We start from the raw sequence: 15817 nt of genomic DNA on the forward strand, positions 1-15817 counted from the left end.
AGCACTGCTGAGATCCTGCATTCAATACCAGGTTTCGGCCATTTGTGATCAATCCATGTTCCCAAGTGTGACGAATTAATGGTCTCGGCCCGGTCACCAATCCTCGTGTAAAAAAAACCCCATAGTGTTAAATTTCCTTCTGCATGTAAATTACGTTTTAATTGTAGCTCAGACAATTAAGATATTGGCTTTTCTATCACGGCACAAACGGGACAAAACTGGGGGGGGGAATTTACGACAACAAAAGAGGAGCCGAACTCACGGACGAAGCGTGCGTCGCTCGTACATGGAGGTGCGTTGCTGTGACATGTCCGGGAGGGTTAACGCGCCCCCGCTGCTTGTCGTGTGGTGATGCAGTGGATATCGGCGAAGGAGAGGGCCAGCTGCGCTTGGCGGTGCACAAGCTCGACGCAGGTAATGCACCGCACTCGCAGGGATTTCTTAGGTAGCTCTGTGATATCCTCTTCTGTGGACCGTTATGATAGCGGATTTTTCTATTGCGTCGTTCATGCAAATTGCATCTCACAAACGCTGATGAACTGCAGACAGGCTGGAAGGCAGCCAGCAGGTGGTGATTGGCGCCAATAATTGCCTGAGCCCTGCGGTCCTATTTTTTCAGATGTTTTCAGCCACTTAAAGAGCCTTTATACATATGGAAGGAAACCAGAGCACCCATAGTAAACCGCTGTGTGCGAGGGGGCAACACTCTATCCCATACATATTAGTCCTCACTTTACTGAACCGCATTCTAAAAAGTCAGAGTATTGCACTTCCTTGACTCCCATGGGAAGGGAGTGTCACAACATTTATGCGGTGATCCACGAACCCTCACTGCTTCCACAGTACTGGATTACAGGCCACATGCATAGCCACCACTGGGTTACACTGCTCAGCTCGTGACATGGCGACGACAGCACAGTCGGGCGGGGAAAATACTGAAACGTAACAGAATCTGATTGGCAAATGCAGCCTGAACGAAGCACCACCGTCGTCACGCCGAGCGCTGTCCACAGAGGCGTGCCTGATGGAGGCCGTCACGGGCCCGTGCCGCGGATACTTCACGCGCTGGACCTACGACGTAGAGAGCGGCCGCTGCAAGAATTTCACCTACGGCGGCTGCCGTGGCAACCACAACAACTACGTAGACGAGGCGGACTGCAAGGCAAACTGTGGACCGTCTAAAGGTGTGACGATAAGTTACGGCACCAGAGACTTCCCGCTTGACAGCCACAGCTTTTGAATATTCTGCATTGCCCAAAAAAAACATTTCTGCACGTGTTTTGTTTTGTTTGCGAGCCGTTTATGCTTTTGAGGTTGTCTTGTGCGGCATAGTATGTATGTTAAACTTCTTTTGTAGGGGAGAAGGACAACAAACTAAACACAAAGTGATGTGCTGCTGTATGTTTGCTGCTTTATACATTCGAATTATTGTGAAAGAATGTGTGTTTTGCAAATGTGCTGAATGGCGCTGGAGTGATCCCTTTTGTTGTCTGCTCCCAGGAGGCTCCACCTCGAGGCTGTTTGATTCGGACAACTCCAACGAAGGTTTGAACTCCTGTTTTACAAACCTAAAACTTGACTGCTTTAACTCTGATGACCGCAAACTTCTGTTAAAGGCTGCATGGGGTATCTTTATCTTTGTGTATACAAGCATTTGTCAGTCAACTCTGAACACTTGGGTCTATTTCCTGACCTGCCAATAAGCCTTCCTCACTTCATGCGACATCAAGTACACCTAGTCTGGCACAGGTGCTGTGGTGACGTCACCGCCGCACAGTGTTAAATGGAGACTGTTGTAATTGTTGTTGTAAATGCATCTGTGTGCGTCTGGTTGTGCTCTCACCTGCACCGACTCCAGACCTCTGCAAAGCGGAGCCCCAAACTGGGCCATGCCGGGCCCACTTCCAGCGCTGGTACTACAGGGACAGCACCGGCGGCTGCGCCAAGTTCACGTATGGAGGCTGTGCCGGCGGTTTCAACAATTACCTGACAGAAGAGATCTGCCTGAATGCCTGCTCCGGTAGGCCCCCCATCTCCTGCCTGCCCCTCAGGTCCCCCAGATACCCACGCCGTCTTTGCTTCCCCACCCCCAACTCCTCATTCTCTTCCATTGAACTGTTTGACCCCTGCTTTGAGAGTCATGGATGGGGCATTACTGGATGGGGCCACCCACAGGATCCTGGGGGCCTCTGTCGTGTGAGGTCTGGGGCAAATTGCCCTTTTTTTGCCCCCTCCCCCTCTGGTTTTTGGTTGGCCCTGCTCCTGAGAAAATAAATGTGAATTGTAATCGATTCTCATGCTCAGGATACATGTATCGTGGAAATCGAATGTCCACAGTGTGTCATGTAATTGCTAAAGTTCCAACGTTTTGAGAGTGCAGTTTCTAGGCAGCGCGTAGTGCAAAATGCACTCTTCACCTGCGTCGGTGGGTCTCTTCAAAAACAGGGCTGTTGCCTGCAAAGTTATTCTGTCAATATACGTTACGGATGACAGGCATGTTAATGACTCTAGATTTGAAGCTTTCGTGACTGCAAGGATTCATACTCTTTGGTTTTTTCGGTAAAGTCACGTAGGTAACATAAAATGAAAACAACTAAATTAAATCACGACGTTTCGGAGGCAACACAAGCTTCCGTCTTCAGGTGGAACAGTCACAGCAAAATAGCTGTATCAAGTGAAGAGCTCTGAGACACCCGAGATTATATACAGGTTAAGGGGGGGGGAGGAGCCAGGAAGGGACATGGGTGGGGGGGGAGGGCTAAGTTAAGCCGCCTTTGTTATGCTGCAGGGGGTTCAGGGGAAGCGATGGCGCGCTGCACGAAAACGAGTACAGCCCACTGGAAGAAATGTAAATGGCTGTACAATTATAAGGCAGCTAAAGTTTGACTTGGTTGATAACATCTTTCCAATGGTTGCTCAATTTAAAACCATCCTCTCGGTTGAAGTTGTGTCTATGTTTGTATATCTGGATGGCTTCATGGATAAATCTTTGGTAATAATCGGGAGGTTTGCAGAGTACTTTGGTATCAGATCTAGGTCCGGTTCAATACAGTACACAAAATCCGTGATCTGATACCATCTGGAAAGGATGTCATTCCTGACTTACAGTACCCCGGTGTTTACAAATTGAGTTGTACCTGCGGTGACTGCTATATCAGGGAGACGAAACGACATTTCTGACCGAATTCGCGAGCACAAATCAGATTTGAAACACAACAGAAAGAATTCTTCGGCCGTAGCTGATCGTTGTTTCAACACAGCGGGTTCTCATGACATTGTTTTCTCCGATACCAAAGTACTCTGCAAACCTCCCGGTTATTACCAAAGATTTATCCATGAAGCCATCCAGATATACAAACATAGACACAACTTCAACCGAGAGGATGGTTTTAAATTGAGCAACCATTGGAAAGATGTCATCAACCAAGTCAAACTTTAGCTGCCTTATAATTGTACAGGCATTTACATTTCTTCCAGTGTGTTGTACTCGTTTTCGTGCAGCGCACCATCGCTTCCCCCAAACCCCCTGCAGCATAACAAAAGGCGGCTTAACTTAGCCCCTCCCCCCCACCCACGTCCCTTCCTGGCTCCTCCCCCCCCCCTTAACCTGTATATAATCTCGGGTGTCTCAGAGCTCTTCACTTGATACAGCTATTTTGCTGTGACTGTTCCACCTGAAGATGGAAGCTTGTGTTGCCTCCGAAACGTCGTGATTTAATTTAGTTTTCATTTTATGTTACCTACGTGACTTTACCGAAAAAAAACAAAGAGTATGTTAATGACTTTTTGTGTGTGTGTGATGACCTGTCTGTGTGTGCGCAGCAGAATCCAATGCCGACAGAAACGTCAATGAGTCTGGATCCCTTCGAGGTGACTGCACTGACCGACACTTAGCTCTGTCGCACTCACGCAGGGAATCTCTGCGCAGCGCTGAGTTTGTGTATCTGTGGAGCAGCTGCGTGTGTCTGGCCGCAGAGGTTCGGTGCTTGTTTGTATGAACAACGGGCGGTAGCGTGGCTCGGTGTTGCTGCATATGTCACTTGTGAGAGAGGTTCGCGTTTCGAGCCCAGCAATCGCCGTGGTTATTACCGCGCGTGTATTATCCACGGAATATGCACAGTCTGCTTTAAAGTTGATGTCAAAGAACCCCTGGACGTTATTCAAAAACAGGCCATTGTGTGCTGGTGTCGTGGTCCAAATGCATGAAATAAAAAAAATGACCATAAAATTACGCAATTAGGATTACAAAGAACTTTAACGCCCTCCTACTGGCATAATAATGCCCATTTGCAGGCTGGGTGCTGAGTCTCCTTGTGCCCACAAGGACTGCTGCCATTGGGGGGCCCCCTTTCAAATATTCGAGATGCAATGCAAGTCACTTATCGCGTGTGAAGCGTTCTAAGACGCCGCAGCGTGAAGGAGGGGCGGCTCTGTCAAAAACAAATCTATTACGAGTTTTAGAAATTGGTCAAGGTCGGTGCTGTTGATGCCAGAACTCCTTGCCGTCACCTTATTTTGCTGGATCCCTCTGGTTGTAAAATGACTCCTCACCTTCGAGGTCCACTCTTAAACTTTCCAACATCTGGAAGTGATGGGTACAATACAATAACATGTGGCCTTACCCAGCAGCGAATTGGGACCACATCTCCAGATGCTGTACAGAAGCAGTGGGCATTTTTATTTTGTAGTGAAAGCAGTTATCGGGAGATGTAAAATAATAATAAGAGGGGATAGGTCTCAGTGCACGGAAGGGAGTAGAGTTAGAGGAGAGAGGTAGGTAGGGGGAAGAACGTGAAAGATGTTGAAATTAATCCGCTTGGATTGGCAGCCAATGGAGGGGTCAGAGTTTTTGGAGTAAATATCGCATTGGAGTACGAGTGGGTTGGGCATGTCTGCTAAGTGGGTGCGTGCTTGCGCTCGCCTACATATCCCTGCACGTGTGCCCTGATTGCTGCTGTTACAGTTGCCGGGGTGCTGTTCGGCGTGCTCGTCGCCGTCCTCATGGTCGTGTTCGTCGTGTGGAAGTTGCGCCGCAATCGCCGAAAACAGACGAGTAACGGCACCGCCACGACCAACGGGACGACCACCACCACCACCACCACCGCGGTCGCGGACGGGCAGCCCGGCGCCGAAACCAAGGAGGAGAACACGCACCTGATGGCCGAGCTGCCGCACAGCCCCTTCATGGGCAAGCAGAGCAGCGTCTAGCAGCACCGCCTCCCCAAGGCCGCTGGATGATCGTGCCAGGTCAAGGGGTCACCGTGTCATCGCACATTGAGTACCACCGCTTCGGTCTGCCCTTTTCTACTGGGCCTTTCCCCACCAACCCCCCCCCCCTCCCTGCTGTGCAATGTGACCTCAGCACGGCACTTGCAGGGTCGTGTGTGACGTGAACAGGGCTCCCACGTAGTTACCGGGTGTAGCCACACTGCAGGGCTGATGACCATTGAACTCAGTAGCTCACACTCATGGGGACCCCAGCTGAGAGATTACCCCCAACGCCTTTCCCAGCACAACGCCGTCTGGTCTTTTCCTCCATCATCCTCACGTTTTTCCACTGCAGTTCCGCAGACCTCGACAGCAACTTTGTTTTTTTTGCGTTTGTTTCTGTAATTAAACCTTTTTGGACTTATCATTGAAGAATCATTTGAAGCCAGTTTTCCCAAAGCATCATCAGGAAGGCACTCCGCGCAAGGTGGTCCAGGCTACAGCTGTGTCTCAGGACTGCCGCAGGAAACAACAAGTGCAAACCTCTTATTATTTAGCATCCCCGCGTTCAGGGATTCGTCGAAAGAGACGGCGTGATTCTGCCATCAGGAACCCGTGAGGAGATCGCTTGGGCACAGGTTGTGAGAATGCAACGGTACGGTCACGCATTTCTCGCTTCCTCTTTCACCATAAATGCAGTTTTGGAAAAAGCCGTAACTTTTGCAGCGTGTGTTTGTGTTTTGTATTAAAAAAAGCCTTTCTTTTGTACCGATATTAGTTTAGCAGAATTTTTACAATTATTTTTCGTTTAAAGAATCGTCGTTATAACCACCGACAACTGTCTGTTGCCGAAGCCATGCACGCTGTAGAGTACATTCTTCCTGGCCGGGGCTTGGCTTGGCTATGGAGCCATAAGTGGACCGTCCTGTACCCATGGGTTCGTATTAGGCACGCAGTTATTCACTGATGAGTCGGTTAAACGCGAATTATACACTCACGAGGCACTGCATTGCGCTTCACAGAATATATTTACAATTAACAGGAACTTTATGCTGATATACATTTAGACCACAATAACATTTTTGGTGATTTTCGGTTTGGACCAATGGAATGAACGTGACACAATTCGGCAGGACAGATGAGTTGGGTGATAGAAACGAGAAACTACAAACGAGGCAATAACAATATCAATTATCAAATCGTGAAGACCGATTCGCCAGGAAAGTGAATCGTTACGTGCCTGGTTTTTGCAGCAGGCCTGGGCTCAGATCTGCACCAACAGCATTGAGTTCCTCATGGGGCATCCGTCTCTCACCACTGCATGCGAACTTGGCACATTACACATCGCTGGCCTCACTCCACAATGGCCATTGGATTGTTGATTAAATATTTTCATTTTTCATTGCATTGGCTTTGAGTTTAGGGGTCGATATGAACGGTCGGGTTTGTGCCAAGAGTCGACACGGCCACCACCGCACACATAAGATCCAGTATGCTAGACCGGTAATTGGTAAATTTGGCGCAACATGGCTAGATGTCTACAGACAAGATGAACAAGGTTTTATTTTTTATGATGCGACGTGTGCAATTGGCAAGTTAAGTGGTGACATTACTTCGACAGCGAAGAGAGAGGGCAATGTGGTGGTGACACCGACCGCTCTCGTTCGCATCTGGTGTTGTGGGCAGTGACGAGGGACGTGTTTGTAAATATGTAATACTGTATATGTGTTCAAAATGTTAAAATAGTATTGTGATTCACCCTTCCTCTTCCATGCGTTTGGCTCGATGTTGGAACCTTTTGTATTTGCTGGTCCCCATTGCACCAGCACTCGCGCTCAGACACAGGAAACGATTTGCACCTGAGCAGGTTGGTTCAGTCATTGTTTTCAAGGGGGCTTTAACGATGCATTCATTGATCCACCGACATGCGTCTTTGAACTCTCGGTACGTGCATCAAACCGTGCGTGCGCGAGAACGGATGTTTTTCGATAAGTATATTTTGTATGTGTAACATGTTAACGTGACCTCTGAAGCCACTACAGGGCCGCTACATTGACTACAATGTAAAAAAAAAAGTTTAGATTTTTTTTATTGCGGCTATTCATCAAATCTGCAAGTGAATCTTTACGCTCGTAGCTTTGAATTGCGCGATGAGATGCCCTGGAACCATCGATGCTTACCGTACATTTTGCCAGCGACCTCGGGGCCGCGCAAGTCTCAACGCGCAGCTTCCATGCGAGCGCACGCTTTGGTGCTCGTTAAGAAGAGGCATGCGTGAACCGCGAATGCCGAGGTTCTCTAGGACTGCTCGGTAACGGAGCCAGGTTTAACGACCCACGCCAACGTGCGGGGTGTGATGAGCTTCGGTTTTTGGCACCCGGTTCTGTGTGAAGAGAGGGGCGTTCGCGATGTGATGCAACTCGAGGGCATCGAGTTTAGTTATTGAGCTTGTTTTATGTTACTTTTAATAGGTTTTGAGGCAGGTTTTATAGTAAGTATTGATCGTTGTAATTTCTGGGTATTTAATTACAATAAACTGTTGAGCTTGCAAACGGCCGTGGTTACTGGCTCGTTGCAAACTGTCAAAAGACAGAAAATTCATCCCTGGTGGCGGCTTTCACTCTGCACAACATCAATGCATACTCTGAAAATACTGTGACACAATTTACCAAAAAAATCCACGCTCATGGCTACATTCATTGCCCAAACCATATGAATAAAATAAAACTCCACATTCGTAAGCAGTGTCAATGACAAACATGGCGGGGTTCTTTACTTGGCGTCTTCACCGCCAATGCAGTCCCTTGATTTAGTTTCACCATCGAAGCGCCGCTCACAATGACCTACAACCTCCGGCCCATGTCGACGACCCCCGATGGGTGTTCACGGCCACTGCTTGTCGCGGTCGGTGAGCGGCACATACATGACGGACATGAGCGGCTTGCTCCTGATGGTGCCGTCCTCCAACTTGTCGTGCTGCTCCAGCATCTGGTCGCCGCCCGCTGTCCCCACGGGCAGCACCAGGCGCCCCCCCGGCTTCAGCTGGTCCAGGAGCTGGGAGCCAGAGGAGGAGGGGGGGGGAGGAGAAAGGGGGACGCGGTGCAAGTGGGGATACACGACACGGCGAGAAACATTACGAAGTTTCATTTTTTTTCCCCCCTTAAATTATAATTACAAGTTTGCTTCTGGCGTCGCACTTTCAGATAGGAGCATTTCTATTTAGGATTATTTTTCGCAGCAGTGCGCGCCATCTATTGACAGATGCGGCCAGCAATTTTTATGTCTGAACTGCACCTGAAGTAATTTCAGTACTTATATTGCTTGCAGGAGTGTGAGTAGCATGTTAAACCTGCACACCAGATGGACTAAAAATAAGCTTCGTATGATGGTTTTTACCGTGAAGTCGCTGGTGACTGAGCTGGCACCTTCAACCCCATGCTTATGAACCCGGATTCAACCTCAAAGCTCGGACGGATATAGTCCCCTGAGTTGCTTGGCCACCGGAAAAAAATTACAATCTTTAAATCGAGAGATTTAATGCTGGCAGCAGGCAATGCCCTGCAGTCACTAGGCATTTTTTTCTTGTTCAGAGATGAACTTCGTTCATTTAGGACTTCGCGAGTTAGTAACAATGAGTCCATAACGTAGTCCATGAGACAAAACCAGATATTTCACCTGACACGGCACAACTTTAATGCTTCCAATTTCTTAATGCGGCCAATAACAGTGACTTACGTGATAACCAGTTATACAATGAGTGAATTCTCAATAATTCAGTCTTAATAGTCAAGTCAATAAAATCGGTCATGCTAAAGTTTTGCTACCTTAAGACGGTACCGATTTCTGCACTAGCGCCCCATGCACATACAGAGCGATTTTAATGTAGCCGCACTCACCGCGGGTGGCACGATGGCTGCTGCTGCACCCACGTGGATGGCATCGTACGGTGCCCCCTCCAGGTAGCCGAGCCGCCCGTCCCCAACTACAAACACACGCGCTGAGTGAATCCGAGTGTGCTCAATAACTACAACTACAACAGCGGCAACTTCTGTTTCAATGGATAAAGTAAGCGGTCACGGGAGATGTTTTTTTGCGTGGCATTGTTACGGTTTATTCCTGTCACATTGAGCGTGGCCTCGTCGATCCAAGCGACTGGCGCATGTTCGTGAGTTGGCGAATGAGGGCGTTGGAGCCCCCTTAAATCTGTGTTGAAGTCGTGCAGGTAACAGTGGCTTGCACTTCTCTCACGTTTCACTGACGGCTGAGTCTCCGCGCAGAAATAAGTACAGTATTTTGGGGGGGTGAAACTCGAAGAGACACGGAGACAATCTGGAGAAATTGTACCATGCAGGAGAAATTCATGGGATGTGACCCCTGGGTTGCCCTGATACTCGACACCTGGATGATGGAGTAAAGATTAGTGGGAGAAAGAAAGAAAAACACCCGTACGACGGAGCAATGCGTAGACCGTGGGAACCAGAAACAATCTGCCAGAGGCATCAACAAAGATCGATAACGACCTTAGATTCGTGGTGACCCCACGTCCACACTCACGCTTGATGGACACTCGGCCCAAGGAGATGAGCGAGGGGTCGTCCCGGGTGATATTTTCCAAAGAGTCGTCCACCAGCCCAGAGATGTGCTCCACCCCGATGACACGGCCCCTCAGCCCGACCTGCTCCACACAAACACGAGAAGCCCCCCCCCCACCGCCCACCAGCAGTGTAGCCTCATAGACGATTGGAGCACGGTTTGCTACGCACGGCGCAAAAGAAGTTCAACATATATGTACATACATTCAAGTGCTGTTAGTGAGCACCCATTAAAGCCGGCACGGCGTCGAAGGGGTGGTGTGGCAAAAACCTTTCTCGGCCGTCTTTGTCTCCCCATTGCTGTTGTTCTGCTCACTGTGCACCAGCTACTCACTTTATTTTATGATTGCGCTTGTTTACCCAGGGAAGCCTGCCCGAGTCTCGTGACTATTTTTCAAGAGCGTCATGCCACGTTTTCGCAGGAGAGGGCAATGATTGCCGTGTGTGATCCCAATCGAGGCCCGTGGCCGTATCTGACATCACTCACCACTGATGGGAATCTAACTCAGTCTTCCGGGGTTCATTGCCAAGTGCACTAACCACTTTACCACCACTCCTGACAACAACAGCAGCCGACATTCGCCACCGAGCGGTGGCGACATCACCACAGCGGCCGCGCCAGGCTAATTGCACTTTGAGGCCGTCGTGTTAAGTAAGAAAGGCTTTGTTGACAGGTCACGGCACAGACCCAGGTGCCATAGGTTGACTGGTGGCTGCACCACCACCTGTTCTCATCATCCACACGCGTACAGACTCCCAAACACCACTGCCCTCTTGGCGTGTTCAGGCTGTTTTGAATGTCGACGTTGGCACCGGCAGTGGCTGTTACCCCCATACCATCCTGGCCAAGCAGGCAGTGAGGTAGCCGCTCCCAGAGCCCACGTCCAGCGCCGAGGCTCCCTCCTGCAGCCTATCCTGCAGCAACTCCAGTGCAAACGCGTGCTGAAGCGCACAAAAAAAGACAAAGATCCCCCGCGTATAGCCTTTTACAGACTCTAGGGGCAAGTGCTGTTAGCGAGCAACCTATAAAGGCCGGCACAGCGCACGAGGGGGTGGGTGGTCAGCACCGCTCCCCAGTGGCGATGTTTACACATCGCACCAAGTACTCATTTGAGGCCGAGTCGACCTAGGGGAGGCCCAGGACCGGTTCAGATAATCGTCACTGGGTGTTGTTAGTGAGCGGGAATGGATCCCGGGTCGCCAGGTTCGTAGCGCAGCGCCCTAACCGCTACACGACCGCTGAAGCGCACACACATATACACACAGTCAAAATTCCAACGTTGGCTGAACGTTGGCATTCGGTTAGAACCGTTGGACCAACGTGAGCTGTTGGGATAAGTGATGTCAGCAAGCAACACAGACCTCAAAGTCCACACACTAATTTGAAACTGCACCATTTCGAGCCAATTCAATCCAATTTTCGTAGAAGTGTATGAAATTAAGACCATTTCCAATGCAAATTCTGAAACATTTTCGATTTTTTTTGGCAAAGATTTCGGAGTGAGCCGAAGGAGGAAGTGACATCACTATTTCCAGCCAGAAACGGTGGCACGTGGTAATGGGTGGCATACGTTTTATTAGCACACAGACAACCATCGTCACATAATGCAAATGATCTGAAAATCCGAAGAAAAAGATCAAAAATTTCCCTGAATAACAGGAATGTCTGAAATCAGAAACTCATTCCTCTCATGTGTCATTAAACAAAATTACTCCATTTTAATAATGACCCAGTTGTAAATATTACCTACCATGCGGGGTGCACTTATTGTCGCGTAATAGCCTGCGCGAAGAAAGAGACACAAATTACGGAAAGAACAGTGACACATTAATGCATTGGGGTCGTCTCAAACTGAGGGACACAAATTAACTGCAAGACAGAAACTAAAGCCGACTAATCGGTAATCAGCTCAGAATTTTTCTCATTTTCATATCCCCACCCCCAATGTATTTATTGCACGATGGCAGGGGTGGGGAACGTTTTTTTTCTGCCAAGGGCCATTTGGATATTTATAACATCATTCGCGGGCCATGCAAAATTATCAACTTAAAAATTTGCCTGTTATATTTGGTCAAACATTTAATTAACTCACCCCTAATGCGATGGCTGGAACTGCTTCTCTTTGGCGAGGCGTGTGATGATGTTAACTGGTATTGACGATGTTGCTACTCGCAACTGCTTTTCCAGGTTTGCTCCTAGATTTATTGAATTTCGAGTCCCGCCTGCGGTTGCCTTCGAAGGGCCAGACCAAATAATTGCCGGACGTTCCCCACCCCTGGCACTACGGGCACCACTACGTCCTGAGACGAAACGTCCACACGGCCCGCAGAATGGTGGTTGGTGTCTTATCCAAACCAGCGTTATTGCACATTCCCACACGCAGCCTGCGACAGAGATGCTCGTCGCGTGGCAGTCAAACTATAAAGCGCACAGATCCTTAATTGTTTTGCAAAAAAAAACAAAGTTCACGTGATTTTTGTTGCCGTAAGCCATTGCTGACCAAGCTGACCCAATCAAACTCCACTGCACTCGAGGACCCAGTTTAATCACACGTAGCCGAAGCCCACATTCGAACCCATGAAGTGAGCGGTTCCACCTGCAGCAAACAAAACAAAAACATCGGAAACCAAAACCACGAGGCCACCAGCAAAGCGGTGAATTTTCTTGTTCAAGTGAATTTCCACTGATCCCACAATGCCTGGCCAGACACGCTTTTGAGGTCACGTGGAACAGCTGCGCGTGCACGTCCACACTGCATACAACACCTATTGGCTGGGGCAGGTCTTCGTATGGGTTCATGAGGGTGTAGAGTCCGCGGTCGGTGGCCAGCATGGCCCCGATCACTCGCTCCGAGGAGGCGAATGAGTTCTCTAGAAACTCAGTGGACACGCGCGCATGCATCGGTCACGGACACGCCTTGCACACCAGCCACTCGCATTACGAACCACACACGACTCATTCATGAAACATTTTCAAAGTTAACTTGTGGAGTGAACAACAAAAAAAGATTCGATATTTTGCCCATCTGGTAGTCTGCTGAATTTTTGTAACCGTGTTATTTTAAGCAGATCAAGGGTGGGCGGCAAGGAGGGTATGCGGTTGACTTTGCCCAGTTCATGACTGAGTAGGCCAGTGGGCAAGTGTAGGGCTCGGAGCATGTGTTTTATGTATTATTCATGAAGCTTATTCTTGACCCAACATGTTCTGTCACCCTCCGTGGTGCACACACATTAATTGCCAATACAGTGAGGGAAAAAAGTATTTGATCCCCTGCTGATTTTGTACGTTTGCCCACTGACAAAGAAATTATCAGTCTATTATTTTAATGGTAGGTTTATTTGAACAGTGAGAGACAGAATAACAACAAAAATCCAGAAAAACGCATGTCAAAAATTGTATAAATTGATTTGCATTTTAATGAGGAAAATAAGTATTTGACCCCTCTGCAAAACATGACTTAGTACTTGGTGGCAAAACCCTTGTTGGCAATCACAGAGGTCAGACGTTTCTTGTAGTTGGCCACCAGGTTTGCACACATCTCAGGAGGGATTTTGTCCCACTCCTCTTTGCAGATCTTCTCCAAGTCATTAAGGTTTCGTGGCTGACGTTTGACAACTCAAACCTTCAGCTCCCTCCACAGATTGTCTATGGGATTAAGGTCTGGAGACTGGCTAGGCCACTCCAGGACCTTAATGTGCTTCTTCTTGAGCCTCTCCTTTGTTGCCTTGGCCGTGTGTTTTGGGTCATTGTCATGCTGGAATACCCATCCACAACCCATTTTCAATGCCCTGGCTGAGGGAAGGAGGTTCTCACCCAAGATTTGACGGTACATGGCCCCGCCCATCGTCCCTTTGATGCGGTGAAGTTGTCCTGTCCCCTTAGCAGAAAAACACCCCCAAAGCATAATGTTTCCACCTCCATGTTTGACGGTGGGGATGGTGTTCTTGGGGTCATAGGCAGCATTCCTTCTCCTCCAAACACGGCGAGTTGAGTTGATGCCAAAGAGCTCCATTTTGGTCTCATCTGACCACAACACTTTCACCCAGTTGTCCTCTGAATCATTCAGATGTTCATCGGCAAAGATTCAGACGGGCATGTATATGTGCTTTCTTGAGCAGGGGGGCCTTGCGGGCGCTGCAGGATTTCAGTCCTTCACGGCGTAGTGTGTTACCAATTGTTTTCTTGGTGACTATGGTCCCAGCTGCCTTGAGATCATTGACAAGATCCTCCCGTGTAGTTCTGGGCTGATTCCTCACCGTTCTCATGATCATTGCAACTCCACGAGACTGATCATTTCTTTGTCAGTGGGCAAATGTACAAAATTAGCAGGGGATCAAATACTTTTTTTCCTCACTGTATATTGCACATGCAGTAAAGGCACCGCAGCTCAAGCTGGCTCCTAACTGGGGTATCAAAGCATTACGCTAACCGGCTAGTGTATCCTTCAAGCTATGCCGTCATGTATTTATAGAACCGTCCATAACCCACCACCACCACCACTTCGCGACAACGCATCACGGGGCAGGCTGTGAACAAAACACGGCGCGATTCACTGCCACGGCAACGCCAAATCCGTGGAATTTCCGTCTCATTCAGGCTGTGCGCGCGTGGGAACAGCTGTTGTTGCACCAGCACCACTCACCTCGCAAGTAACTGACCATGTTGGCATTGGTGTCGTGGTTGCGACCCCAGGACATGGTCATCAGCCGTCGGGCATCCCATTCCGTGTGCCGTCACGACCGTGCAGGGGGTGGGTGCGCTAAACTTAGAGACGGTGCCAGCAGTGGGGGAGTCCAGCCCGTGTGCGGGTTCGTGTCACTCCTCTGGGCAGTGGCGATGACCCGTTCCTCCAGGGCAAGGGTAGACAACCGACGACTCGCAGGCTGCATCCGGCCCTCATTTCATATGGCCCACGGCCACAAGGCCTACCACTTCCAAACAGCCCGCAAAATACACTTATCTGTCACTGTAAGATTCGAAGCTGCAATCATCAGGTAATTTAAAAAGATATTTACAAGGGAAGGCCCACCGAGCTATTCGCTTTTTCAGAAGCGACGTGGCCACGTATGATCGCTCAACGAAGTGGCTTATCACGTGCATATTTATAGCAGCCAAATAATATCAACGCGTTTCTAAATGTGGAGGAAACCACCGGAGGACCCACAGTTGGAGAAAAATCCACACGACCACGATGAGAACAAGCAAACTCCAAATATACAGGCGTCAGGGTTGGGATCAAACCACAACCTCCTCCATGCCAGGCGAGGGAGATAACATCTCACCACCACGGCACCCCGTAGATTTTTTAACCTGGCAATATCACGCTTGTGATTTTAGAGCAATCGGCCATTTCTCCAACTGCAAATGCTTCTATACCCTGTAGACATGCGACTGACATCGAATAATGCAAAGGTGTGGTGTTAATGTGTTGCCCGCCAAAGGTATTTGAACGTCTTATTTGGGCCCCCAGTAAGGAAAGGTCACCCACCCCTGTGCTAGGGCTTTGTCCAGTTGCAAAATAACTGGATCACGTGATAAAAAAAACACATGGCCTCAACAACAAATAGATGTTTAAAATCACGTGTTTGTATGTGTGGCATAGCTTTGCAATGTTCCGTGCTCCCTACATATATATTAAAGTTTTAATTTAAAGGATGTACTGCGGCCATTACACAAAATAAAACAAATATAATGGACAGCCCTTTGTCAATCACAACACCGTGCCAGTCACTCGTGTTGTTCGATCTCACTGCTCAACGCACAGGGCTGCACCAGTTCAAATGTTTACATGGGATGAAAAGTTATTACGTGTCCAAATGTTTGTCTGTTTAAAACATAATTGACAAAGTATGGGACAGCACTCATTGGCTTTTACTCTAATTATGTTCAAATTATACTAGTTAAAAATGTTTTACCGTTCATGTAATCTATGACCAAAATATTTGATTAAAGCATATTTTAAATCATGCTTTGTGCATATACGTCATTTCTGTTCTTGCTCAAACTCAGATTTGCT

General features: G+C 48.6%; 2 protein-coding genes across 6 annotated transcripts in view; one reads left to right on the plus strand and one right to left on the minus strand.

The window, feature by feature from the left end:
* LOC116948426 (papilin-like) overlaps positions 1-7760 on the plus strand; it is a 20558-nt gene extending 12798 nt beyond the window's left edge. For 4 of the 5 annotated variants that reach the window (XM_076071510.1, XM_076071509.1, XM_032965092.2 and 1 more), the window contains 6 exons: positions 358-414; positions 1014-1184; positions 1501-1545; positions 1859-2020; positions 3823-3870; positions 4964-7760. In XM_076071510.1, the coding sequence (XP_075927625.1) occupies positions 358-414; positions 1014-1184; positions 1501-1545; positions 1859-2020; positions 3823-3870; positions 4964-5208 (728 nt within the window). In that variant the 3' untranslated portion in view covers positions 5209-7760. The remainder of the gene's footprint in view (positions 1-357; positions 415-1013; positions 1185-1500; positions 1546-1858; positions 2021-3822; positions 3871-4963) is intronic. The other variant, XM_032965093.2, reaches the window with a different exon arrangement.
* Positions 6218-15730, minus strand: LOC116948427 (protein-L-isoaspartate(D-aspartate) O-methyltransferase-like). The gene is made up of 7 exons (XM_032965095.2): positions 14444-15730; positions 12567-12671; positions 11552-11583; positions 10638-10742; positions 9763-9883; positions 9105-9190; positions 6218-8262 (listed from the first exon to the last, which is right to left on the minus strand). Exons 1-7 carry the CDS (start codon positions 14502-14504, stop codon positions 8092-8094), a joined length of 681 nt encoding a protein of 226 aa, XP_032820986.1. The 5' UTR covers positions 14505-15730; the 3' UTR covers positions 6218-8091.
* Positions 15731-15817: the final 87 nt, after the last annotated feature.

Source organism: Petromyzon marinus, chromosome 33 (assembly GCF_048934315.1).
Source record: "Petromyzon marinus isolate PM22_M1 ecotype Great Lakes invasive population chromosome 33, UKy_Petmar_22M1.pri1.0, whole genome shotgun sequence".
In the NCBI taxonomy this organism is placed as follows: domain Eukaryota; kingdom Metazoa; phylum Chordata; class Hyperoartia; order Petromyzontiformes; family Petromyzontidae; genus Petromyzon; species Petromyzon marinus.